This window comes from Centroberyx affinis, unplaced genomic scaffold (genome assembly GCF_046629955.1).
Source record: "Centroberyx affinis isolate AG114_WGS23_722 - 3 ecotype Tasmania unplaced genomic scaffold, CSIRO-AGI_Caff_v1 ptg006247l_1, whole genome shotgun sequence".
Lineage (NCBI taxonomy): Eukaryota > Metazoa > Chordata > Actinopteri > Beryciformes > Berycidae > Centroberyx > Centroberyx affinis.
In genome coordinates this window covers 286,438-314,210 of record NW_027283179.1, presented here as the reverse complement: position 1 = coordinate 314,210, position 27,773 = coordinate 286,438, and the positions used below count along the sequence as shown (strand labels likewise).

The 27,773-nt window shown below is 44.3% G+C and overlaps 2 protein-coding genes across 4 annotated transcripts; one reads left to right on the top strand and one right to left on the bottom strand.

Moving 5' to 3' along the window:
* On the bottom strand, nucleotides 1-21,395 carry trmt61a (tRNA methyltransferase 61A). 2 transcript variants are annotated; one of them, XM_071512349.1, is made up of 4 exons: nucleotides 21,257-21,395; nucleotides 20,000-20,343; nucleotides 11,189-11,455; nucleotides 1-1,506 (listed from the first exon to the last, which is right to left on the bottom strand). In XM_071512349.1, the coding sequence occupies exons 2-4, from the start codon at nucleotides 20,328-20,330 to the stop codon at nucleotides 1,184-1,186; spliced, it is 921 nt and encodes a 306-aa protein (XP_071368450.1). In that variant the 5' UTR covers nucleotides 20,331-20,343; nucleotides 21,257-21,395; the 3' UTR covers nucleotides 1-1,183. The 2 variants fall into 2 exon arrangements, with proteins under 2 accessions (XP_071368450.1, XP_071368449.1); XM_071512348.1 differs by having other exon boundaries at nucleotides 20,000-20,353; nucleotides 21,257-21,391.
* ckba (creatine kinase, brain a) lies at nucleotides 20,812-26,078 on the top strand. 2 transcript variants are annotated; one of them, XM_071512347.1, is made up of 8 exons: nucleotides 20,812-20,834; nucleotides 23,112-23,296; nucleotides 23,429-23,583; nucleotides 23,668-23,800; nucleotides 24,301-24,472; nucleotides 24,710-24,833; nucleotides 24,995-25,184; nucleotides 25,716-26,078. In XM_071512347.1, exons 1-8 carry the CDS (start codon nucleotides 20,812-20,814, stop codon nucleotides 25,892-25,894), a joined length of 1,161 nt encoding a protein of 386 aa, XP_071368448.1. In that variant the 3' UTR covers nucleotides 25,895-26,078. The 2 variants fall into 2 exon arrangements, with proteins under 2 accessions (XP_071368448.1, XP_071368447.1); XM_071512346.1 differs by lacking the exons at nucleotides 20,812-20,834; nucleotides 23,112-23,296 and adding exons at nucleotides 21,905-22,011; nucleotides 22,386-22,587.
* The last annotated feature ends 1,695 nt before the right edge of the window (nucleotides 26,079-27,773 follow it).

Below are 27,773 nucleotides of genomic sequence, written 5' to 3'. Positions count from 1 at the left end.
AAATACAAAGTGCAAAAATAAAAAAGTAAGAACACTTCATCCCCCTACAAATGAAAACTTTGATAAAAGGGGAGGCACTTCAATCAATTGTTATCCAAACAGTTACTGAGCATATCATTCTTTTCAAATGACATCGATGTCAGCTTGATTTTCACTCCTGCTTGATGCAAGCAACAAACCGGCGCCAAGTGACAGTAATATAAAAATTATGTAACACAAAACTGTAAATCCTCTAGCGATGCCCTGCCAACCAAAACCTAGAGGGACTCGGCAACCAGCTGCATTTCCACAGTCTTATTAATGTGCGTGTCTTTGGGAAATATTGGAGCGAGGCTGGGAGGACGGATTATAAACCGCGTCCTCTTCCTCTGGGGTAAAAATACACGAGCAAAAAAAAAAAAAAAAAAAAGAACCGGAGCTGAAGAACATCTCTTAAATCACTCCAGTGGTTAGGATTTTCCAGTAGGAAGAGAGTTAAGTCTTAAGGCAGCAGATACTTTTGTACTACTGTATATCAGGCCTGGTTTTCCCAAAGCATCTGCACACTGATCATCTTTTGTCTGTTAATTCACACTGAACAAAGATTATCTTCACACTGAGACACTGTTGGGAAAGCTCTCTTATTATATACTGTCTGATTCTTATACTTTATTCTATATTTCTCCATAAACCTTGAAGGCAGTGATGCGTAGGAAACAAAACGAGACACAACAATTACAGACAAAGCCATCGAAGAAGTTAGTTTTTCACTTTCATATAAATAAATGTCCGTTTTGCTACTACATCTGATTTATGAAGCCCAACAGTGATTCAACCTTTATCCACTTCATGAAAGCTTCTCCATTGTCTGTTCTAAACAGCCGGTGTCTGGTAGCTTCATCAACAGAAAATCCAAGCTCCGCCCACACTGTTTGATTGACAGGTGATCTCTGGGAAGTGCAGTGCAGAAACACCACAGCGATGAGGCTGAGCAACAAAGATGGAGACAAAATAAAAACAATATGAAACTCGCTGATTAAAAAAGAGGTTTGGAAAATGAAACTTCTCTCGTCTTCTCAGGCGTCAGAAGGAGTTTGATTGAGAGACATGATGGCTGCTTGATGGATGACTTGTAAGATGGCTGCTAACTGTAAGACCGAGATCTCCTTTGCTTCAAAACGTCTCCCATGATGCACCGGGGCCTTTAGGTGCGCGGTTTGGTGGCGAAGGTCAGGTACCCCGTGTGACCGGCCATCTCCCTGGGAGGGGTGGTGGTTTTACAGGTGACCTGGTTGTGGGCGGCCGGGGGCGGGGCGGCGGGCTGGGCGTCCGAGGAGGAGGAGGAGGAAGAGGAGGAAGAGGAGGGGGCGGGGCCAAAGTCAGGCAGCGGCAGGGTGACGGTCCGGACATCGTGGACCCTCAGCAGGACCTCCAGGGTGCTGATCTCCTGGAAACCCTGCTCCGCCAGAGCCTCGCACGTCCGCTGAACCTGCTCTATACAGGGAGAGAAGGAGCACACACGACCCCCTGCAGAGAGAGAGAGAGAGAGAGAGAGAGAGAGAGAGAGAGAGAGAGAGAGAGAGAGAGAGAGAGAGAGAGGGAGAGAGAGAGAGAAAGAGGGAGAGAGAGAGAGAGAGAGAGATGGGGGAGAGAGAGATGGGGGAGAGAGAGAGTGGGAGAGAGAGAGAGAGACAGAGAGAGAGAGAAAGAGGGAGAGAGAGAGGGAGGGAGAGAGAGAGACAGAGAGAGACAGACCGAGATAGAGAGAGAGACAGACAGAGAGAGAGAGAAAGACAGACAGAGAGACAGACAGAGAGAGAGACAGAGAGAGAGAGAGAGGGAGGGAGAGAGAGAGAGAGAGAGAGGGAGAGAGAGAGAAAGGGAGAGAGAGAGACAGAGAGAGAGGGAGGGAGAGAGAGAGAGGGAGAGAGAGAGACAGACAGACAGAGAGAGAGAAACAGACAGAGAGACAGACCGAGAGAGAGACAGACAGAGAGAGAGGGAGGGAGAGAGAGAGAGAGAGAGAGAGAGAGAGAGAGAGAGAGACAGAGAAAGAGGGAGAGAGGGAGAGAGAGACAGACAGAGAGAGAGGGAGAGAGAGAGAAAGAATGTGAGAGAACGAGGGAGAGAGAGAGGGAGGGAGAGAGAGACAGACAGACAGACAGACAGACAGAGAGAGAGAGAGAGAGAGAGAGAGAGAGAGAGAGAGAGAGAGAGAGAGAGAGGTAGTAAATGCTGGGACAGCATAAAGAAGTTATACTGCCTATGAATCATTACATGACATTATTGCTGGTATACAACTGACTGACTGTATTTATGTTTATATGTTTTTATGCATCTGGCAGCAAGGAGAATTTCCCTCTGGGACAATAATAAAGTAACAAACAAGACCTCACATACAGTGGAAAGTGTAAGACACACTGAAGACAGTCCTTCAACATCTGTTTATTGATTTTGAAATGCGGTATAGAAATACAACGGAACAAACTCACAAACTAACAACAAATGCCCAGAAAAAAAAAGGAAAGAAGGAAAAACATTGGCGGTAACACAAAAGAGGAAAAGTTACACATAATGTATCACATAAGTTACAAGGTGTTGACATATGACTCAGTTAACCTGTTAGACCATTAACCATTCACTCCAATTTTTCAATCAGACTAACGACAGATTTTCTGAAAGAGTCCTTCTCTGTTTGACATAGTGAATCTGATTTTCTCTAGATGTAATACACTGAAGACAGTCTATTTAAAACCACTCTATATACATATTGCCTGGTCCTAACTAGACTTTGATTCTTTGACCCCAACATGCTGCAGCTGGACGGGAGGTCCAGCTCGCTCGGCTGTGCTGGAGCCACATGGCCGACAGTCCGGCTGCAGCTGTAGGAGGAAGAGGAGTGAACCACAAGAATTTATTGGTCCGTGCAGAACGAGTGGGAGAAGTGGAAATCTTGACTGTTGTCAACTCTGACCCTGGACAGGGTTGTAGCTAGCCTGTCAATCAAGTCACAATCTAACTGAAATCACAATTCACTTAGTAATGAGAGCCCTCGCTATTAAAATGTATTTATATGCTGGCTGTACACTGAGAACCATTTAATAGCAACATATTGTCATATTTGGGACAGTTGTTTATAAATTGTATATAAGAGTTTAAGGATGAGTAGTTGAGAAAGGGGTAGGAAAAAATAAGTGTATACTTCTTCCTACTCCTTTTCGAAGATGTAATATTCAATTTGTGTTGTTTATGAGAATTTATTTATTGAGTTTGTTGTATAGGTTTATTGTTTGTTAGATTATGTTTATTAGTTCATTAGTTTATTAGTTTATGAGAATTTGTTTATTGAGTTTGTTGTATGTTTATTGTTTATTTCATCTTATTGTTATTCTTGTTTTGTTTTTATCTGTTGTTTTTTTACATGTTCGAAATAAAAATTATCAATCAATCAATCAATATTTCAAATTTGAAGGAAAATCCACTTCCTGAATTGACTGAACTGAAAGCAACTTGTCCAAAACAAAGCAGAGGCCAAGTCTTCAGCTGCAGTAATCCTGCCCAGTAATACAGCTGACTCCAGGGCGAGAGACTAATTGGTTTGTCACTCCCAGTCAAAACTGTCAGGGCCAGACCAGATGAAGCCAAGGCAGGGACACAGATGCAGGAGGACAGTAGCTGTCTGCTGGTTCAGTGTCAAAGCCTGGGATACAAATATAGAGGAGAAGAAAGGAAAGGCCGGCAGCAGTGTGAAGTGTTGTTTACGCTCTGGGCTAGGTGGCCGGGTGCTAAAAACCAAGGACACAGTGTGACAGACGCAAAGCAGCCCAATGTTCAGCAGAGACGCGAGTGACTGATCCTGGTTCAGTGTGTCCTCTAGACCAGTGGTTCTGAACGCGGGGTCCGGGGACCACCAGGGGTCCCTGAGGGCATCCCAGGGGGTCCCCAGCAAATTAATGAATCGTTAAACTTCATTATTTCATTTACAAGAACAATTATAGAATGTAGGAGAATGACTGTTTTGATCATAGTTTCTCTGTTATCTCTCTCCCTACAATAAAGATAGTCATGGAGTTCTGCACAAAATCATATCTAACAATAAAAATATTCTCAGATTTGGGTCCGAGGGACAAAATCGCATCAAATGGGGGTCTGTGGCCCTAATGTGGACTAAATTAGGGTCCTTGATATGACAAAGATTGAGAACCACTGCTGTAGACACGGCCATGCCTCCTAATGGCCACTAGGGGCAGATAGGCTAACTGTGAGTGGGTGAGTGAATGAATGAATGCGTGAATGAACATTTTTAGAATGCGTTGACATCGTTCAGCCAAAAAGAGCAATCAATACATCAACTAACTAGCAACTCATCTTTGAATGCCTTTATTATTATCCTTATTAGCTAACGCTAGCTAGCTAATGTTCGGCTAACTGCATGCACAGCAAAGCCAGTCTAGCCTTTGTTTTCTTGGTATTTCTTATTATGCAATATGAAGTGTCCTGCATTAATTAGCTTGTTAGATAACATTTCCCCAACTCGCTCTCTCTAAGATATTAATAGTCCAAACCCAGATAATTTTATCTTCCCTTTGTTCTCACATTTCTTTTAACTTTTATTTCCTGCCTTTTATTTTCCTTTCAATAATAGGGATGGACGATTCAAAATTTTTGAATCGATTCCGACTGCGACTCCTTGTAATGGAATTGATGGAATCGATTCCAAATAAAGTTTTACGCCGGTTGGCATTCAACCAATGAGCCTTGAATTTCTCCCTCTCCCCTCCCGCCTCATTGTGAAATGGATCAGACCAAGGCAGTCAAACACAGATTAGTATAGCTAGGCCTAAATCAGAATTAATTACAAATTCATTTTAATGAAACAGTTTCTACAATTCCAGAGTCAGGAGTCGACTCCAATTCCGTTTATCAGTAGAATCAATTCTCAGAATCGATGTGATGGAATTCGAGAATGGACATTTTTGGAGTCGATTCTCCATCCCTATTCAATAATGCTCAGACCAAGATGGCAAATGGTAGGGTACAATTGCGTTAGGTTATACGCTAGAGCAGCTAAACTCCTGGTTGAGTTAGCTTCTTGGAAATGCCAGTGCGCCTGGTGATGATGTGATAACTACAGAAACACTCTAACTGACTGAAGGACGTTACCCTGTCATATTAGCCTTGTTGACTTTTACATATGTTGTTGTCTCTGTTATTAACAAACTGTAAAACTGTCAGAACTGATAACCTGGTAATCCTAAGAGGTATAAAGAGAGACTAATATGTTAGCTTTACCTGGAAGTACCTGGATGAGCAGTGTGTGTATCTACGCTCTGCTGAACCATGACTCCGCCCAGAGAGAGAGCCAAGGAAGAGAGAGGGAACGAAGCCACTAACAGGTGTAGTTTACCTTCAGTGATTCTCTTTACACAAGATCACTGCAGATCCACTTAACCCAGGATCTCTACTCACCTCCTATGGAGCCAACACACAGCTAGAGGTGCTTAACCTCCTGTAGTAACTAATATAGTGTTTGGAAGATTGTAGGCACCAAAACAAAATGTTTATGGATTGGAATAGTCAGAGAAAACAGGAGGTACATCCCAAATATGGTAAACACAAGAGATTACTCAATTTATTAGGACACTCATGATGATGCATTTCGGTAAATCTTTCTCAGAGCATCAAACATGAAACACATCAGCAGTTCATAAACAAGTGTCCCTAAAATAATTTTTCTTCCTCTACAAAATGACCATGCATCTGTGTAGAAGGCTTCTGTGTGTTTTCAGTGTTTTCTGTAATGCAGTTTGACAGGATTATGTGTAGAAATGTTTTCAATATTTCTATGCCAAAGGTTCCTAAACTTAATAAAGACTTAAACTTATGAAATATAGTCTCCCCCCTAGGGAAACCCATACTATGACTACTACTACTAACAACAATAATATGCTTTTCTAAGACCCAAAAGCTCTGTCAAAGCATATCCTCGACATGTGGGGAAACAAAAGGAGGCCTGCGACCTTTTCTGGGCTCCAGCTCCAGTTTGTGGATCATCGGGCGACGAGCCAGCGCTCTAATAAAGAGAGATCACCCACCGGTCTGGTCTCTCCTCTCTAAATGAAACCCTGTGGTGATCACAGCGGGAGGCCGGGGCAGCGGGCCAAGAAAACTTTCACTCGCTGACCTGAAGAGTAAAGAATGTGACTCCTGCGAGTTCAGCTGCCCTTACGGTAGGTACAGATGTATAGAGTTACTATATATTTTCCATTCTAAAATTCAACACTTTCCCACACCCCAAATTTTTTATCATTCATTTTTTAAACACGCTTGACTATAGGATAAGATTATTTCTGCTCAGTGGGATATACCTGGGCAAGCAGGTGTGGTAATTCCAGACGTTTTCTTTTCTCTCTTTTTTCTTTATGTTGTGATTCTTTTCGTGTTTTTCCAAACTCAGATATGTGGATATTGTCAAGAGCATTTTCTATATTTTTTGATACTGTCCAAGACTTTGATGCAGCCGCTGCACAAGTCCCACTTTCTACTCCACGCACCACATGCATCAGTAAGCTACTGTTGCTGCACTGTTGCTCCATTTCCATCATTTGGAAGATTCAAAATCTATTCATCAAGGAAAAACAAATTCAGCGATTCCTGGAGGCTGATGGATGGAAAAACAACAACAAAAAAAAAATGTTATTGGTACAGAACCAATTCTAACAATTGTCTTTATTGCTACAGAATTGGTTCACAAATAAAGACTTTTTTTGAACACCCATCGGCCTCCAAGAGAAGCTGAATTTGTTCTTTGTTTCTGTCGTTTTCTAGTTTACGCACTGTAAGACATGGTAGTTTTGTTTTTCCTTATCTATTGAGCAGTCAGAGGGTGAAAGAAAGAGTCTGGAAACATTTAAAGAAAAGAATAAGCCGCAGTGGCCACTACAATATTAATGAAAGACAGATGAAGGACAGATGCATGATGGGAGATGCGGTGTCAGTCTGTCACCACTAGCGCTGGGCGTTACGGCCTGAGACTCATATCACTATATACTGCCACATTTGCCTTGATAGCGATAAATGAAATGATAATGTATTTTCCGAACGCCGGTGCAGAAATACCACATTCACCATTAGCAACAAAAAGTATGCTTTTATTTTGAAGGTAAACCCACTTTACTTCTGGTCCTATTCTGTCCTCCTCTAGCCGGCTTGACACAGCTGATTCTACACTCGCTCTGCTGCTCTGAAGTGCAGCTCTGTTTAACTGAAGCAACACAAATGAAATCCTTCATTGCAAAGTTGGCTACTTGACAAAATGTATTTACCGAACAGGCCGACACGTAGAAAATTTGGTCGGTGAGAGAGTGCCAGTGTTGGTTTTGGCAAAGTTTCGGTATACCGCCCAGCCCCAGTCACCATGCCTTTATACTCTGAAGAGATAAAGACCTAAAAACACGTCTAGAGAGGGCAGCCATGTTGAAGAGACCATTGTGTGCAACAAATAACACAGGAGACGTTGGGATGTTTCAGATTGCTGTCGTTCCTTCGACAAACAGAACCATCATTCTCTCTCTGGACAGCTATAAACACTCTCTATGGTCTCCTGGCAACCAGGACCAACACACAGGGAGGGGTTGAGTTGATGATTACACAAGGGTGTCTCAAGCACTTATTAATAGCCTGAAATATACGTTATCGACCGTACCTTAACTCTAGGATTTGCCAGACTCTTGAACTCGAGGGCCATCGACACGGGGGGTTCTTCATTGTTTGTGTTCATGAGCCGTGTTTGCCTTACTCTTGCATAATAAGTCTTATAAGTCTCTGAGGGAGGAGGGAGGGACGGCTCTGTCAGGATCCAGAGAGCAGATACTCTAAATAGAGCGCCAGGCTACAGGCCAAGAAATTACAAGAATTACAATGTGGAAAAAAAAAAAAAAAGAGACAAAAATGCAATTTCCACTGCCCCTTGCCTTACATTCTGCCCACTGCGGTGAACCACTTCTCAGCGATTTTTGCGATGAGACCAGATTCCAGCATGAGAAAACGTCTACACGTCTCTCTGCACTGACAACAGGGGGGTTGCATGCAGAGAGAGGTGGGAAACAGGGTGACAGGGTGGGGAAGTAACACCAGCCAGAAGGCGGTGAAGTCTGGCTGTGGGTGCTACGTTTGCCTCTTACACCTTTTCTATTCTACAAAGATATTTATCTGGTAAAGTATCGAACATAGCGGAGTCTTCCAGCCACTTTGACTGGAAAGTACGCTTCCTTTCCCCGAGGAGAAACTACACATCTGACGCCGCTCCCTTCCCATGATGCAATTAACTCCTCGATCCGTCTGCCCTTGCCTGAAGCATTGTGGGCCGACGGTGTTCGGCTTGGCCCGCGGCTCTCTGGAGAAAAAAACAACTCCGGTCTCAGCGCCGAACAGGAGGAAGTGAATCAAGTCTTTCCTTATGGAGACACGTTCACACAACCTCTCCTTGGAGCATAACCCTGTATGGTCATGGGACTGGTTCTACAATGCAGATCTGGCTTGTATTTACGTGTGTGTGTGTGTGTGTGTGTGTGTGTGTGTGTGTGTGCGTGTGAGTGTGTGTGTGTGCAAGGGATGGGGTCAAGAGCTCAAGAAAGGAATATGTTGCAATGGCACCATAAAAGGGAGTAGGGAAGGAGGTGGGAGAGGGGTGCAGAGCAGCATCCTTGCTCCTGCACGGCTCAAATTCCACTTCATATTGGGGCTTGCTTTTTAATCACACTGTGCTTGTGATATAAAAAAAAAAAAAAAGCTTGTCTCGGGGACATTAGCATGCACTCAGGCTTTCAGCTCATAAACCACTGATCCCGAGCATCTGAACCTCGCTGAGTGGATGCAGGGCGAGGCAGTCGGGACGCTGGGTAAATGTGTTTGACTTACCGGTTGTTGGACAGGGCAAACGCATGTAACAGTATAATAGGTTTTCGGGGTGGAGCAGTGGTTTTCAATCATTTGCCATCGTGATCCCAAGATCTTTTATGTGGTAAACAGAAGATAAAAGTCAACAAGGAACAAGCTGCAGTGAGCGTAGGGTTTGGTTTTTAATGACAACCTGCAGAGTCTTTGGTCGTGATGGTACAAGACTGAAAACCAGTGTTGTAATCGAAAGTCACATGAACTCACACAGTTCACAGTCAGCTGATGTGAACGCTCAACTCTGGACTCCTTTTAAAACAAATGGTTGAGGAATTTGTATCTTTTGGCTGCTAGGTGCTCCAGCTAAAACATACATGACCTGACTTACCATAAACACACACACACACACCATGACCACCCCACTGAGCTGCCAACCTGTTTAGGCCTGCCTCCCCAGTGCACTGTGGGTCCTGGTTGCCACGGAAAACACAGCATGCTTTCTGTCCTCCCCCCCCCCCCACCCGCTTCACATTACTCTGTGCTCCTGTGACCAGGAACAAACAAGAGAGGACCAAACACGCAAGGACAAAGTTAATGAGAGCGCTGCTGCTGACCGGGATCGATGTTCATTATGGGATGGCAGAGGCAGAGTGGCGAGGCCGGGGGGGGGACAGATAGACAGACCGGCTGGTGTTTTACAGTCACAGTCATGTTCTCCGCCATGCTGGGACGAGTCATGGAGAAGTCACCGTCAAGTGGCACTGAGTGTTTCTCTGAGGCCACGCCATGTTTATATAAAACACACACACACACACTGATACATGCACATATTTGCGTTGCCATACTTATCACGATACTCCATTACCCTTCAATCATTCCCTAACCCCGATAGTTACAGCCTTTCTGTAATTCTAACCCCAACCCTAGTCCTAATCCTACACTGGGACCTTTTCAAAGTGGTAATAACGGTTAATAATAATGTAATAACTTGTCAAAATGTAATAAAATGTCATTCTTAATGGATTAAAAATGAAATAAAACCTGCTCATGTCATAAATTATGTCACATTATTACATTAACTGGCAATGTTTATTTCATGAGGGGTGTAACGTTCTCATGATGTAATAATAATAATATTGACTAAGTAGAAAATACATTTCCTGGAGAAAATGTGTGGGCTAGCTGTAAGCAGCTGGAAGTATAAGAACACCTAACATTTAAATGGTTGCTAGGGATTTACAAGGTGGTTGCTGAGGTGTTATTAGGTGGTTGCTAGGCTGTATTATATATGTATTATATATTGCTATGGGGTAACATTTTACCACGAGTTAAAAATATGTTATACCACTTAAGAGGGAATAAACGCTGGTTAAAATATAATAATGTGATGCAACTATCCAGCAATTTCTTACATTAACAAGTTTAAGTTTTATTAAATTTTTCAACTCATTCATATGGTTCAGTGTTTCCTCTGTGTTGCTAAAGAATATGTGAAATAAAAATTTGCATTGTCCCAAACAGGAACAGATATGGGACAAAACAAGAACTATTCCCCCAAGCACCACAGCTGCATCAAACTACAGAGGAAACACTGGGGTCATTTTTATTACATTTTGACGAGTTATTACATTATCCAGCAGTGATTACATTATCAGTTGCTACAGGGCACGAACACAACGTCCACACATTGACCATTTTCTTAATCTTTCTATCCTTGTGAGGACATTCTGTACAGAAACACACAACACATGCACACGCAGGGCAGGAGACTCAGCCTTCAAAAACCCATATCAGTCGAGCACCAATTCAAATTCAAATTCAAATCAGCTTTATTGGCATGACAGGAAAGAGACCTATATTACCAAAGTGATACAGTGCTTCAACTAGGGCTGGGCGATATGGACCAAAAATCATATCTCGGTATTTTTAGGCTGAATGGCGATACACAATATATATCTTGGTATTTTCTACAAAGTGGGCTAAATGTTCAGTTGTAAGTCAAAGCCACATGTGAGATGTCACAAGCACTTTTATTAAAACAAGACTGTGATCAAAATAAAATGCAAAGACAGGGTTTTCTTCCCTGTTTTAGAACAGTCTGGTAAGTTCAGAAAATGACATCACTTTACTGTAATGCAGCCTTTAAAACCAGGAAAAGACAACACTTATGCCATATCACGATATTATGATATCCAAAATCTAAGACGATATCTAGTCTCATATCACGATATCGATATAATATTGATATATTGCCCAGCCCGAGCTTCAACTATTCAAATGCACACACACACACACACACACACTAATGTCTTACCGTGCTTCTTCATAGCGGCCTTGGCGTGCCTCACCGCCTCCCAGGGGCTGGGGATGTCCAGGAAGACGGCGTCCGCCACCCCCGTCACTCCGAACCCGTCCTTGCACACGTCCTGGTTCCTGACGGTGACCAGGTGACCGACCCGGTGCTCCCTGAACTCCTCGTCAGCCTTCTCCGCCCGCTGCTGGTGGAACTCCACCGTGTGCAGGTGACCGGTGGGCGCGATGGTGCGCAGGATGGCGTGGGACAGGGAGCCGCTGCCGGTCCCTGCAACACACAAACCACCGCCACCAGAGAGACAGTGAGGTGACGGACTTAGAAACGCTGTAATGATGCGTTCCAGAGAGGTCGGGAAGTCGGGAATTCTAGGGAAAATGGCCCTTCATGTTGGAATTCAAGATTGGCATACACTTTGAACGCCACACAGCAACATTTACTTCTTACTTTATAATCCCCCATGTTTATACATAGCATTCTTAATATGGCATTTTGGTATATATGTAAATGCTGTATATAAAATTGAGTGTTTCCTGGATTCATGTCTGTGTCTCCTACTCTATATTGTAGTCCTCTATTACTGGGTTTGAGACTACAATTCCCTTGTGGTATTTTTTTTGTCACATGACTGGGTTTCTCCCCTTTATTTATGAACTGGACCACTGGAGCATACAGACGTTTTAATTCCGACCTAGTTGGAAATTTCTGACTTCCGACTATGAATAAAATGCAGCAAGTAACTGGAACATGATCTCCTTTTTCCCCAATATGAAGCATTATTAATAGAGCTGCAACGATTAATCGATTAGTCGTCAACTATTAAATGAATCGCCAACTATTTTGATAATCGATTAATTGGTTTGAGTAATTTTTTAAGAAAAATAAGTCAAAATTCTCTGATTCCAGCTTCTTAAATGTGAATATTTTCTGGGTTCTTTACTCCTCTATGACAGTAAACTGAATATCTTTGGGTTGTGGACAAAACAAGACATTTGAGGACGTCATCTTGGGCTTTGGGAAACACTGATCCACATTTTTCACCATTTTCTGACATTTTATAGACCAAACAACTAATCGATTAATCGAGACAATTATCGACAGATTAATTGACAATGAAAATAATCGTTAGTTGCAGCCCTAACAATTAACTCAATATAGCTGATGTAGCTACAGTTTCTTCATGGAAATATTTCAGGTGAGCAGCCACATCCACTGTCTCTCCCATCGCCCCCACCTTCACTTCCTATTCCATATTCATACTTTTCAGATCATGCTAGTCGCCTACAATCACTCAACACACTGTATGCTAAAGTGTCAGCATGGAGCACCAGAGTGAACGATCTACCGGGGACACATGGATGATTTCGGTGTCTATTTTCTCATCACTTCACCAGGTAAACTGCCCAAACTCCCAAAACTCACCGTATTGCTTTAAGTGTCAGGTCTGGACAAACACAAAAAAAAAAAAAAACAAGAAACAGATTTTGCTTACATTTCTATCACAACTTCAAACCAGATATGGAAGAGGGTGAATTCTACCCAACAGCCATTCTCAGGTCAAATGTGGACATACAGCCATGTGATCTCATTAAATTTGCCGGCAGCCTAATATGGAATCTAAACGCACGGCACACACTGATTTTCTGAGTGGGCCTTTATTGGCCTGCAGTACTTGGTGTATCTTCCCGTCGTAAACAATGCCCACTAATGTACAGTTTGTGAAAGAGTGATGCAAGTGTGCGTGTGTGTGTGTGTAAAAAAAAAAAAGTGAGTCACGTGACTTGCGGTCGAGGCGGGGGAATGGAGCGTCGGGAACACGGCTGCAGGCTCGCGGGTCTCGCCCCCCTGCTGATGTTGCGTCACTGCTGCCTTTTGTTCGCGCGGCGACAAAGGGGGCAATGTTTCCCCCCCCCACAGCAGCACTTTGACTCGCTGCAACGCCACGCTGCCCGACCGGATGGCCCGGGACGCCAAAAAGAGGTTGTGGGGGCGGGTGGAGGGGGGGTGAGGTGGAGAGGGTCTGTAACCGGGAACCATAGTCAAGTGCCAAAAAAATAAGCCGAACCAGAGCCCGGGCTATCCTTGTTTATTTCAAGATTATCTATATTAGCAGACGCACCAAAAAATAAACATCAGAATTCTGTTTTTTTTGCAGAACACTGTGGAGGTATTTTGGGATGGAGACACACGCATAGACACATTTTTAAAAAAAGGGAATGAATAAATAGGAACAAAACTCTATGCACATGGGTCCCTGCAACTAAATCTTATTAAACAGGGGTTTGTGTCCATGACGTGTTGTTTAGTCAGTATCATTCCTTTCCTCTGTCCGTCTGAAGGGACAAATGTTTTAAAGAGAAAGAGGAGAGAGAGCGACAGAGAGAGAGAGAGAGAGAGAGAGAGAGAGAGAGAGAGAGAGAGAGAGAGAGGAGAGAGAGAGAAAAAGAGAAAGGAGAGAGAGCGAGAGCGACAGAGAGAGATATGGAGGGACAAATGTTTTATGATTGAGGGGGAAGGGAGAGGGAGAAAGAAAGAGAAAGAGAGAGAGAGAGAGAGAAAGGGGAGAGAGCGAGCGAGAGTGACAGAGAGAGAGATATGGAGGGACAAATCTTTTATGATTGAGGGGGAAGGGAGAGGGAGAAAGAGAGAGAGAGAGAGAGAGAGAGAGAGAGAGAGAGAGAGAGAGAGGAGAGAGAAAAAGAGAAAGGGGAGAGAGAGAGACAGAGAGAGAGAGAGAGATATAGAGGGACAAATGTTTTATGATTGGGGGAAGGGAGGGGGAGAAAGAAAGAGAAAGAGAGAGAGAAAGGGAGAGAGAGAGAGAGAGAGAGAGAGAGAGAGGAGAGAGAGAAAAAGAGAAAGAGGAGAGAGAGAGAGCAACAGAGAGAGAGATATGGAGGGACAGGGAGGGAAGGGAGAGGGAGAAAGAAAGAGAAAGAGAGAGAGAGAAGGAGAGAGAGTAAGAGAGAGAGAAAAAGAGAAAGGGGAGAGGGAGAGAGAGAGAGGGAGAGAGGAGAGAGAGAAAAAGAGAAAGAGGAGAAAGAGAGAGTGACAGAGAGAGAGAGATATGGAGGGACAAATGTTTTATGATTGAGGGGGAAGGGAGAGGGAGAAAGAAAGAGAGAGAGTGAGAGAGAGAGAAAGAGAGAGATTGATTATTCATCCAACACGCCAGAGAGAGAGAGAGAGAGAGAGAGAGAGAGAGATTGATCCTCATCTGTAAAGGAGGGTTTTACTGTTGAGAGGAAGCGGCTGTGTGAGAGCCAAAGCGCTCTCTGAACCCGATCCGCATAAACAGCCGATCGATCAGAGCGAGGCTGGAGCCGGACCTCAGACCTCCGGGCTCTGAGCCAGGTGCCGCCCGGCCCGCCTCCCATCGTGGTTTTCATGTTGTAAAGGACAGTGAGGGCCGGTTAAGCTAAAACACATTCTACATCAGCAGTAATGTGTAAAATCAGAATTTTCATATCAGAATTTTAAAGCCACTGCACTACGGAGGCCTACGAAGGACAAATGGAAGGATAAATGCTAACAGCTAAGATAAACGTACCTACAGAGAAGTGTCACCGGTTACCAGTCTCACTTTGCCAGATTTTTCCCCTGCTGAAGGTCACATGTCCCACAATGACAAGTGAAGAGGCAGGTGGCAAGTTTACTAGTTTAACAAGTTCACTAGTTTAACACGGTGACTCGCTCGCTTCATCGATTCCGCCATTATGAGAAGTTTTTTCAGGAATGGGAGGGAGAGAGCACCGCTTTTAAACAGTGATGCAGGAGCCAAACAAATGAGAAGCTGCTGAATGGAGCAGGAGGAGCTTCGTTCAGGAGCGGAATTTGACAACAAGCTTTAGAAAAGAGGAGAAAACAGCAACACAGCTGGCTGCTGTGTGGGTATTGGTTTATATCATTATGTCTCAATGAAATCTCCACATACCACACATTAGTTTCAGGATTGGTTATAAGGTCTGATGTTGCTTACTGCAGGTTTAAACCAGTGAAATGTGGTTAAAAGGGCGCACTATCCAAGAGCCATTTTTTATCCTTTATTTTAAAATTTGCCTTGTTAATCATCAGCAATTTGCAGTTTACACCTCCTGACTACAAGAAAGAGCATTTTCCAACCGATTGGTTAAATCTGGGCGAACACACATGAGCTACAATGGATCTGGTGTTACAACTGCGTCTGTAAGTCAGGATAAATTGTTACATATGTGAACATGAGTCCCAAAGCTTGGAGCAAGAGCTGCCTGGCATCATGGGACCAGCAGATGTTAAGTCTGTTTTTGATGGATTTTCACTTCAAGAATTGCCTGGGTCCAGACCTTTGAATCCGCCCACTCCACCAGTTGACTGATTCTGGTCTGGCATCGTGACATGAAACAGCGGTTTCTCGGTTGAAAAATGATCAGTCCAATGAGCGGCGGGGGGGGACTAACGATTAGCCAATCAGCGCCAGGGACGGGACTAACGCCGTTGTCAAGCTGTTGTCAAGCTGTTGTCAAGCTGTGCACGGGAACCAAGGAGGAGTAATAACAACAATGGCGACCGCTATAGACAAGATAGACGCTGCTATCAAAGCTGTTCTAAATCGATTAAAAGTACCAACTACTTTGACAAGCACTTGGTCCCGATCCCAGTGTCCACCCTACAGACTAAACCCTGAGCCCTCACTGACTTAATTGACGTCACCTGTGTGTGCAGCTGTAGAGCCTGAGTGTGAGAAGTCATGAGGGCTCGAAATGGTTTAGGAGGAATGGGACGGCACTTTGTGGCATCACGTGTTGCCTTGACGACGTCAGACGTTGCTATCGCCTGTTAATTAATCAGTTTGTAATTTACTGTTTGCTTATGTTTTTGTCTAAACAGCATTATTATCCAGAAGTGCGTTTTGTTTCGTTTTTTTTTTTTAATTGGGATGCATGACACATTGATATTAACGTCACAAACGCTATAAATTATGGGCAAGTTCCTCAGAAAAGTCTGTTGACATGCAGACTCGCAGAGAGAGGCCGCATTAGAGCATTGAAGAGTCCCATCAGAGCCTCACACACTTGCACTTTTTTCACTGGGACGGCCCTCAATGCTCGCAGACTTATTGGAACACGCCTGGAAGTCTGTGAGGCCGTGAGTGCGGACGTTGGGTTTGGGCCTTGGTCTCCCTTCTCAGCTCTTGTCCGTGGTCATGTGTAATGAGCCAAGGCACAGCTTATCATTTGTTTGCACTTCCCCCAGGCTGCAACAGGGTTTGGTTCAGGCTTTCACAGAGATCCTAACTCGGACATTTAGCTTCGTTTTACCCCCCTAGACGTTTTTGTTTGAGCTAAATGAGGTTTGGGGCGTGTTGTAGCTGGTGGCATTCAATAATTACGACCCCCTGTTTATAATGCTAAAACTCATTCAAAACACATGACATTGTCTTTGCCTTTCCTCTACATTTTAGTGTAGAGTAGATGACTTCTTTTTTCCCCAATCAGTGGAGGGTTAGTGGAGGGTTTCAGTTGCCGGTGGTCAAAACTCAAAGCCTGAGTAACACTAGAGGCTCAAAGCAACATCGCTGAATCCCCTTCATCCACCGGAAAGCCCTTGATTCACAGTAGCCTTTCCGATGACAAGCGGCTACTAAGGCAACCTTAATGCGCGCTTTGCTCTGATGCAAATGGTCAAGGCAACCCATGGCTCCTATCAGGGTTTCTAATCTGTTCACAGAACAAGACGTCAAGCCAGTGGGCAGCTGCTGTACGAGGGGAAGAAGTGATACAGCAGCATGAGGAGAACGAGGGAGGGGGGGGGGGGCGAGGCTGCAGGGCTGTGAGTGTGTCATCCCTGCTTTCTCTTCTCCATCTTGCTGATAATTCAATCTTTCAATTTGAATATTTTTATGCATATTTTTAAGTATACAGTGTTTCCCCCATTTTTGATCCTTGCCAGGGAGGAAAAGCCTCTGAAACAGCATTTAGACCAACATGGGACACTAAAACTCTCCACTGAAACCAAGACTGATGAATTACTTTTAGTGTTAGCAGCTCTTTAAGGCAGAGTGACCCACCACACCTATTCAATGGTTGGGGAAGGCCTTTAAATGGCCTTTAAATGAAGAATTAATTCACGAGTAAAAGTAAAATGTGCCAGGAAAATAATATTTCACTGCAAGCAACAGTGGTCAGGAGAAACCTCCATCATATGGGCAGTGGATGACAAGACTGGCAGATATCTGATCTCAGATATCTGTGAAGCGTTAACGCAGGTGGAAAGGGGGGAGAAAAAAAAACGACATAAAAATCTAATCTTCAAAAAAAGGCTCGGCCATCTTGGGTAATTTCCAGAACAACCTGTGAGCAAGGTGACTCCTCCGCATGACCGTGTGTTCCCTGCAGGCCGAACAGAACGGCCAAACAAAATTATCACCTCTAATCACTGCGTGTTGACACAGCTCACCACCAAAGTCAAGCCCTCTCCCTCCCAGGACGCCACACACACACACACACACACACACACACACACACACACACACACACACACACACACGCCGCTTCTGGCCCGTCAGGCTGAACTTTACGAGTCACCGCTGCGCCGTTCGAGTGCCGCTTAGCACTCATCAGCAGATAATTAATGATATTCAGTGTGGGAATGTGCCGCTAATGAAATGCCGCATTCAAGGTGTAATTTGATAAACCGAAGCGTTTAATCGGCTGTTCAAAGCGATATTCTTCTGGGTTTAGATCTGATGAGGCTTCCAGTGTGAGGGCTTTCCTCTAATGCACGCGTGCACACACACACACACACACACACACACACACACACACACAACCAAGTATCAAATCTGCATAAAAATGGGCCACGGAAATGTGACTCCAATGCAGACATTGCAGCATTCTCCATAGTGCTGATGAGTGTGTGTGTGTGTGTGTGTATTGCTGACTAAGCAGATGCAGATACTATTGAACTCATACGTCACCTAGGGACCCCCCCACCCCCACCTCACACACACACACACACACCACACACACACACACACACACACACACACACACACAACCAAGTATCAAATCTGCATAAAAATGGGCCACGGAAATGTGACTCCAATGCAGACATTGCAGCATTCTCCATAGTGCTGATGAGTGTGTGTGTGTGTGTGTGTATTGCTGACTAAGCAGATGCAGATACTATTGAACTCATACGTCACCTAGGGACCCCCCCCACCCCCACCTCACACACACACACACACTCCCCCTAGGTTCCATCAATAACGCGGTGGGCAGGACTGTACGCAGCACAGCAGTTAAACATGATGAAGCACTGCGGCAGGGACCCGGCCTGACGAACACACACACACACACACACACACACACACACACACACACACACACACACACACACACACACACACAACTGCCTTAGGGCCGGGAGAAAATGCGACAGCTGACCATAACTCACCAATAGACTCAGAGTGATTGCAATTAATCAGATGGAAGAGGAAAGTGGAGCTGAAGGCAAAGAAGGCAAAGTGGAGAACAGAGGAAGAAGTGATAGAAAAGTAGAAGAAAGCAAAAAAAAAAAAAAACTATTGGAAAATATCGACATAACCCCAGTATCTTTTATAATGTACATCAACAGTCACCCCATGAGGCTGACAGACACTGTGATACTTGAGGAATACTAAGATTAAAATGGGTCCTTCGGTTCTAGAGAGATTAAAATCCGGCACTTCTTAAAGCTGCAGTAGGCAAGATCTTTATGTGAAAATAAACCTGTCTTTTCAAGCTAAATCACAAAGTGGGACCGCAATAGATAAGAGTGTCCCAACTCCAATATTTGAGACCAAATGAGATTCTGGACACTTAGGTATCAAAAAAAAAAAGAGCGAAATACAAACTGTCTCCTTCTCCAGGACGTTTTACCTCATCTTTACCTTTCCGTTTACACTTTAGAAGAGAGGTGTGTTACATTTCCGCTTAGATTCTGCTTAACGCTGCAGAACGAAGACGCTGTAGATTCGCCCCGACTTATGTATGAACACATCTCCACCCACAGGCAGTGATGAATCAAAACTTGAAGAGTGAAATCCAAACTGTCTCCTGAACAGCAGCAGAGAAAGCTGGACTCACCTAGGGCTGAACGATTTTGAAAAAATATCTAACTGCGATTATTTTGACTGATATTGCAATTGCGATATGATTTGCGATATTAGAGGGAATGATAATTTTTACATCATTATTCTCATTTTCCTTGAAAAACGTATTAAAATGATTATCGTGTGATTTATGCGGGGATCTGTACCAAACAAAGATGTTTTCTTAAGTCTGTAGAATATGATGTGTAGGCCAGGACATCTCTGCAGCACCACAATATTTAATTTAAAATGGTATTTTGACACACATTTCGCCTTTAACAAATATTGCGCTTCCTGCGATTTAAAAATTGCAGTAGGCCATATTGCGATTTCGATAAAATTTCGATTAATTGTTCAGCCCTAGACTCACCCACGTTAGATTTTTTTCCTCTCTCGTCTCTTTGCTTTCCTTTGGTATAAAGCACCACAGACCGGCTGGTTGGTAAACATGAGCGAGCTGTGTGAGACGTTTACTGACCTCACCGCACAGGATTTCTGGGTTTCCAAGTTCAAGCTTTTCAAACAGTTACCTCTCGCTGCCATTTGGAGCCGCCAATGTGCAAAGTTGCCGAGTGTAGCTCTGAACCAGGCTAGCGAAAATTTGTCTTTATTAGTCGGAATATGAATGGAGTCTCATGGGAAATGGTGTTGAGATTGATATCAAATATAATCCCGCCTCTTACTCAAAAATCCAAAAACCTCACCTGACTCGCAGACGACGGAGCCCGGCTTCAGCTCCAGCATCATGGTGATGTTGGCGATGTCGGTGGTGTAGAGGATCTGCGTGCGGTGCGGCAGGTTGACGGTCCACAGCTCGGGGGTGGGGTGCAGCACGTACACCCACCCGCCTTTGCTGCAGGTGACCTTCGACCCGTAACGCTGGCCGATCAGGTCCGTGGAATGGCGGATGACCCCGTAGCGCGTCTGCGTCTGGGCGCCCTGCTGCACCTTGACCGGCATCATGGACTCGTGGCCCAGGTAGACGATGGCGACGTCCCCTTCCTGGATGAGCTCCGAATACTCCACAAAACTCATGGTCACTCTGCAACTGCAAGGGTCTAAAAAGGGAAGAGGGTGAAGAGCTCAGGTCGACTTTACTAAGATTATCAATAAATTTAAAATGAAATCAGAACAAATAATTTATCAACAAACTGGACACCAGTCAAACAGCCCCATCAGCCCCAGCTTATATTCAAACTTTGAACATATTTCCACCACACTGAAATTAGGCAGAGAGTCTTTATTTTGTCAGGGAGAATAAGTGATAACTTTACAACAATCGCTACTGTTGACGTTACTGCTCCAAGATGGAGGAAGGAACCGTGTTACCATGGTAACCACTCTCCAGTTCTTCTGGGTCAAACCAGAAACTTTCTGGATCATCACGCGCACCGAATGTTGTGTTTCAAAATAAACATCTTTCAAACTGACTGCCAACAGTAATTTCAACTACCAGCTAGGTTAACTTAGTGGAAGACGGACTCAGTTTGCTGCTTCAAGAGGAAACGGACACAATATGGCAGAACACAAGGAAGAACTGTAAGTCAGATGAAAGAGAAAGTAACGTTAGCTATCGTTATTCAGCCACGCTGCATTTCCAATGTTATTTTAAGAAACTTACATTTTCTGTTACGGCGAAATCGTCTCAACTGACGTTTCCGTTAGCTGTAGCCAACACGATGAGCGTTAGCTAACATGTTAAGCACGCTAACGTTAACGTAACGTAGGCTTACATTTAACATGGTTTCGCAATTACAGACACAGTTTGTAACCGACAATATACGGCAAGGTCACTGTGCAAAACGTCTAAATTAACCTGCTCGTGAATTTTACGTTTGACTTTCGACACCGGCTCGGACGGCTAGCTAACATGCTAACGTTAGCCATTGAACCTAACCAGCCTACGCTGTTGACTACCGTTAGTTTAGCAAATGTCACAATGTTGCCGACCCTGAACCTACCTTCTGCAGAAGTTGTATTACTTAGTTAATGATATGAAACAAAGATGAAATGTAGTCGACTGGTTGTTGATGTTGTATCTGTGTGGCTAGCAGTGACAGAAACCCATTCATTCTCCACTCACCACACTGCTGTCACACGTGGTGTTGTTTTCAGAGGAAGTGGAGACGGCGGAAGGATGTCCAGATCACGAACCACTACACTCCCATCATCGGCAAAGTCCATTCAAACAGGCTGTACGGATGATCTGTAAATCTGTGATCCGCAAACGTTTCACATTAGAGGCGTGTTTAGGTGAATAGTGAAAGTTTCAGGCGTAATCCCACAAAGTTGTAAAGGTTATTTTTAGGTTCCCTTTCCCTGAAAATAGATATACATTCTCATTATTTTTATTAATAGGACACACATAAAAAATACGTCCCAACACGTTTAAAGGAATAGCACAAGAAGCAGCAAATCTAATCTTATTCAGATTGAAATCCATAGCCTTAGGGGTGAAATCTCTGCCAGTACAAGCAAGAAACCCACAACTCACACAGAAGCCAAGTCACCGCGTCCAATTGAATGAATGGACTAGAAATACCGACCAATGGGGAGCGAGATCGTCTACTATAAAGTACGATCTCAAGTCCTCAGCAGGCTGACCGGAGAGCTACTTGAACACTGGTGGTGGGTGCGCTCCTCGGCCGGAAAAATAGGGATCTTTGTATCTTCCCCTAGTAGTAGTAGTAGTCAGCCTCAAATCAGACGACAACAGGTAGGATATGTGGTTTTTCATTGGATTTCCCCGTTTGTTTTCATACATACAATCAGAAATATCCTCGGGTTTTTAAGGGTTTTTCGATAGCTGGGCAGTAGTGAGAATTTATCTTTGGCTTCACGAATAGGCCCGCTGTTTGTTGCACTGTGTGTTTAGAAATGCCGCTTTTCTGCACCTGTTTAGACACCTTTAGTTCACTGAATTGATGGGTGTATGTTTTACCGTGCATCTACAGTTGTTTAGTCGCTTGTGCTTTCTAACATCCATCATAAACCCGCTGACAGATGTAGTTTTACTGCCGAGTCTCCGCACTGCTGTCTCGGTTTGCTTCGCTGCTTTTCACCGTCTCTCCTCCTCCATCCTCCGCCCAGGGATCAGCCATGCCTTTCGGTAACACGCACAACCAGACGAAGATGAAATATGCCTCCGACCAGGAGTATCCAGACCTCAGCAAACACAACAACCACATGGCCAAGGTCCTGACTCCTGCTATGTACGAGCGGCTGAGGAGCAAACAGACACCCAGTGGATTTACTCTGGATGATGTCATTCAAACCGGGGTTGATAACCCAGGTAAAAACCCGAGCGGCTTTTCAGCCAACAAACCATCTGTTCCGCCGAGACCGAGCGCGTTCACCGGCAGAACAGGCGCATTACCGCTCCATGTTCTTCATGTTCCCAGGAGAACACGGCTTTGCACTGTGACCTTGCCAGTGGGATAAACTATTACCGACAGTTAGAAACATAAGGAGAGCTGAATCAGTTAAACCATGTCATCCTCCTCTAAATGGGCCTACATTATCATAGCAATATTCCACAGCTTTACAGCAAATGGTAAAGATTATCACTGTTATATAACTAATGTATGCAGGGCAGGAACAGGCCACAGCAGCTGCTAAATCCTCCAGCTACTTTCACTATTTTACTACATGTCAGACAGTTTGCTGGTAGAGTAGACAAACCTATCAGCCACAGCCAAAACCTGGTGTGTGTTAAGAGCCTCCCTGGCCGTTTGGCTGAGGTCTAATCCATTTTGAGGAGAGTTCAGATGAAGCTGGTGCCTGCCCCTCACCCTGTAGACTGTCTCTGTCGTTTAGCTCTGAAACTATGGCCAAGCTGACACTGAAGCTGTCAGCTGAGGATGACTTCCCAGAGCTCAGTCAGCACAACAACCTCATGGCCAAGGTGTTGACCCTGGACATGTACAGGAAGCTGAGAGAGCAGGCGACCCCCAACGGCTTCACCATAGACCGTGTCATTCAGACAGGGGTTGATAATCCCGGTACAGTAACAGGGTCCCGTCCTGAGACCTGGTGACATTCAGCACATTGACAGAGTTAGTGAGGCTGTTGGTTTGTCCCTGTGGTGTCCTGCTCCAGTGTCCCCCCTCTGACCCTGCTGTGACTCTGTCCAGGTCATCCCTTTATCATGACCGTCGGCTGCGTGGCCGGAGACGAGGAGACCTACGAGGTGTTCAAGGAGCTGCTGGACCCCGTCATCCAGGACCGGCACGGAGGATACAAACCCACAGACAAGCACAAGACCGACCTCAACCCCGCCAACCTCAAGGTACCGCAGCACTCTGTCACATTAGACGGCTGGAGACGTTTAACCCGGTTTAACCTAACACTCTGACTTGTCCTTCCTCCCCAGGGCGGAGACGACCTCGACCCCAACTATGTCCTGAGCTCCAGGGTCCGAACAGGCAGGAGCATCCGCGGCTTCTGCCTGCCGCCACACTGCAGCCGTGGAGAGAGACGTGCCGTGGAGAAGCTCTCCATTGAAGGTAAAGAGCCATTTGGTGAAGGAGTTAAAATTCTTATTTGCAGAGTAGGTTAATTTCCTCGGTCTGTTAGTTTGTCTCAGCCGACCGCTGGCACCGACTGCAGTCCAGACAGATGGAAGCATCACACTGTTGACTGAATCATGTTTGGTAAAAAACAGAGCTGGAATAGAAGGTTGTGGCTTCAGACTACAATGTTAGAATGAGCAAATAATTCAGGGTCCAGTGAAATCCAGCAAGATGCTTGTTGGATTAAATTGTGTAGTGGAGGCTGCACTCTAGTGGCAGCAGGTGGTATGACACAGGATTGGAGCATTTTTACATCACTAGTAAAGATAAATTGGAATAAGCTGTGACCTGTTTGTTCCATGAAACCTAATGGAAAAGCTGAATTTGCCACAATTTTAAAGCAGGTTTTTGTATCTGTGTATCCTGCTGCTCTATATGTGCAGTGTTTTTAAATGTTGAGGTATTTATGGTCTTGAAACTTTGCCCCCCCCTAGCTCTGGACTCCCTGACAGGAGACCTGAAGGGGAAGTACTACGCCCTGAAGAACATGACAGACGCCGAGCAGCAGCAGCTCATCGATGACCACTTCCTGTTCGACAAGCCCGTGTCTCCTCTGCTGCTGGCCTCTGGGATGGCCCGCGACTGGCCCGACGCCAGGGGCATCTGGTCAGTTTTTAATCCTCCTCACCTGCCTTAGGTCTGCCTGAAGTCACTCCCAAAAGTTGGCGCTATTTTAGGATTCTATAATATTTGGTAGTGAGTCTGTTGGTGTTGTCATTCTGTCAACTGGAGACTAAAATTATCTGATCTCTTGACCCAACTTTGTCTTTATCAAGCATTTTGTAAATGGTAGATCTCTCTTTTGAAGCAAACTTATTTTTCATTTCTCTCCTTGCTCCAAAGGCATAACGACAACAAGACCTTCCTGGTGTGGGTCAATGAGGAAGACCACCTGCGTGTCATCTCCATGCAGAAGGGCGGCAACATGAAGGAAGTGTTCAACCGCTTCTGCACCGGCCTCACCAAGGTAGGAAAGACACAAATCCCATTCATCTAGGCTGGGAGGGAGTCTGATTTACCAGTTGCCAGATCGTCTAGATCAGTCTGTCATTCTGCTAATATCGCTTTTACTGTATAAACGCGAGAGCTTTACACTGACGACATGAGCCATGGGTGTGTTGTGTTCAGATCGAGAGCCTGTTGAAGGAGCGAGGCCATGGGCTCATGTGGAACGAGCACCTGGGCTACGTGCTGACCTGCCCCTCCAACCTGGGCACCGGGCTGCGCGCCGGCGTCCACGTCAAGCTGCCCAACATGAGCAAACACGCCAAGTTTGAGGAGGCCCTCAAGAGGCTGAGGCTGCAGAAGCGTGGAACCGGTACGGACTCACTTTCACTTTCCACAGGAACCCAAATCAAATATCTAACTGTCTGTACTACAAAATCCACCTTGATTCCCATCTCATCATCACTGACAAATAGTGCTGAAACGATTAGTCGATCAGCAGAAAATTAATCAGTTATAATTTTGATAACAATCGTTTGTCTTATAAGGTAAAAATACCAAAAATTTGCTTCACAAATGCTTAAGTGTTTTTTTTGGCTGCTGGTCAGACCAAGCAATTTTGTAAGAATCACTTTGGGCTCTGGTAACTTTTTTTTTTGTCATTGTTTTTGACATTTTACAGTCCAAATGATTGATTGAGAAAATAATCGGTAATGAAAATAATCGTTAGTTTCAGCTCTACATTTAAGAAATCATATTTGTGTGTTTGGACTTGTTGCTCTGCATTTAGGAACAGTCATTGTTGGGGCAAAGTTACTAAATTGTACTTGGTGAGAGAATTTTGCCCCAGATCATCATGTGATCACAAACTGAGACTCTAATGGCGGTGCGTTCTGCCTGTCAGGTGGCGTGGACACGGCTGCTGTCGGCGGCGTGTTCGACATCTCCAACGCCGACCGGCTGGGCTTCTCTGAGGTGGCGCTGGTGCAGATGGTGGTGGACGGAGTCAAGCTGCTGGTGGAGATGGAGAAGAAGCTGGAGAAGGGCCAGTCCATCGACGACCTGATGCCCGCCCAGAAGTAAAACTGTCCTGACCCCCCCCCCCCTCCTTTCCCCTCCCCCCCTCCTTTCCCCTCCTTCCTTTTCCCCTGTCTGAATGAATGTTTGACTCTGTCCTGGAATGCACTCTGTATTAAAGAGCACTAACTCACACGGTTCTTGTTGTAAGGTGAGGGTGGATCTGAAGTGAAATAAAAAAAAAATTGTTCTGGTTGAAGTATTTGCCTGATATATATATTTTTTTTTTAAATCTGTAGTGAGAAGTTGAATGTACCGACAGTGTCTGGTTTTTTAAATTCATGTATCTAAACTGCCTCCTATATCAACAGGTTACTGGTACATGCAGGTATTGTGGTTCAGATTTCTCTGTTCAGACAAGATGAAACATTTTGGTCCCTGAATGTTGCATATCATGGACTTCAGTGGTGGAAAGTAACTAAGTACATTTACTCAAGTACTGTACTTAAGTACAATTTAGAGGTACTTGTACTTTACTTGAGTATTTCCATTTGATGCTACTTTATACTTCTACTCCACTACATTTCAGAGGGAAATATTGTACTTTTTACTCCACTACATTTATTTGACAGCTTTAGTTACTAGTTACTTTGCAGAGTTTTGACCCAGCAGTATATAAAGTAATTAAAATTAGCTCCACCTTTACCAGCTGCAACATTAAAGTGATGAACACATTAATGCATCAATAATTATAGTCCAATAACATGATATATATATGATTCTGAAATGGGCCATTTTGCATGACTACTTTTACTTTTGCTACTTTAAGTATATTTTGATGCTAATACTTTTGTACTTTGACTTAAGATTTTGAATGCAGGACTTTTACTTGTAACAAAGTATTTTTACACTGTGGTATTGCTACTTTTACTTAAGTCAAAGATCTGAATACTTCTTCCACCACTGATGGACTTTCATTTGTCAAATACAGATAAAGTAGTTTTATTGACAAACTACACATGCAGTAGTTCAGCACTCAGTATAGTTTCAACCAAATGGACATTTTTCATGTTAACAGCATAATGTGACTTTTTACAACTGAAGTGGCTCATGCAGACATGTCTGTTGTCTGTTTGTCTGTTGCAGTCAGTCTGTAGATTTGATGGTAACCCAGTTCTGAAGTGAATGGTTTCCATGATCATAACTACATTACAATGGTGCAATAGGCTGACTGTTTGACAAAATGCAAAGGGGAAAGTAATTTTATGTGGCGATGTGCCAGAAGTATCTAGGAAACTCTTTTGGTAAGTTGATCTGTCAAACTAGTTTGGTCCTAAAGCTGGTGACCAGGCAAGTGTTACACTGCCAGTGACATTAGAGTCACTCAGTTCTTTCCGCTGAATGGAGTTCATTTAAATGGGATTCACACGGTGAGGATGGTGTTTCAGCTTTGTATTAAAACCATTCACACACGTTGCCGGCCAGTGAGGTGAAACCAGCGGAGTGAAACACCGGCTTCTAAAGTGTTTTGATCCGAACAGCTTATATTTCTGAAGGAGAAATCAAACAAACCAGTACCATAAGGGACTCAAGCCTTTGTCCATTAGCATGAATGACACAGTAATATTAGCCTAGTATCCAGCCCCTATGAATCGCAGTCTTCAGCACTCTTCGAATTTGCATAGCGATTCATAAAGCATGCAAATTCGAAGAGTGCTGAAGACTGCGACGACTAATGTGTCAACAGCGCATGAACTCATTTCCAAAACACTCTACTCTATTTAGGGGAAAAAAGAGTCCCGTTAGTTCAGCAGTCCAATATTTTCTAAACTCTAGAGGATCCGTCTGTACAATTGTTAGTATTTTGACAACCAAGGATTCAGGTTTCTGTTTCTGATTTTATGCCTGCGATCCTTTTGTAAGCACGAGTCACGTTTTCCCCTCC

Excerpts from the sequence above, each read along its gene's own strand:
- ckba (XM_071512347.1), top strand. The coding sequence starts at position 20,812 with ATGGCAGAACACAAGGAAGAACT. Across the intron at positions 23,801-24,300 it reads GGAGAAGCTCTCCATTGAAG|CTCTGGACTCCCTGACAGGA; the intron begins GTAAAGAGCCAT and ends GCCCCCCCCTAG. Across the intron at positions 24,473-24,709 it reads CCCGACGCCAGGGGCATCTG|GCATAACGACAACAAGACCT; the intron begins GTCAGTTTTTAA and ends CTTGCTCCAAAG.
- trmt61a (XM_071512349.1), bottom strand. The coding sequence starts at position 20,330 with ATGAGTTTTGTGGAGTATTCGGAGCTCATCCAGGAAGGGGACGTCGCC. Across the intron at positions 11,456-19,999 it reads CTCCGTCGTCTGCGAGTCAG|GGACCGGCAGCGGCTCCCTG; the intron begins GTGAGGTTTTTG and ends TGTGTGTTGCAG. Across the intron at positions 1,507-11,188 it reads GGCCGCTATGAAGAAGCACG|GGGGTCGTGTGTGCTCCTTC; the intron begins GTAAGACATTAG and ends CTCTCTCTGCAG.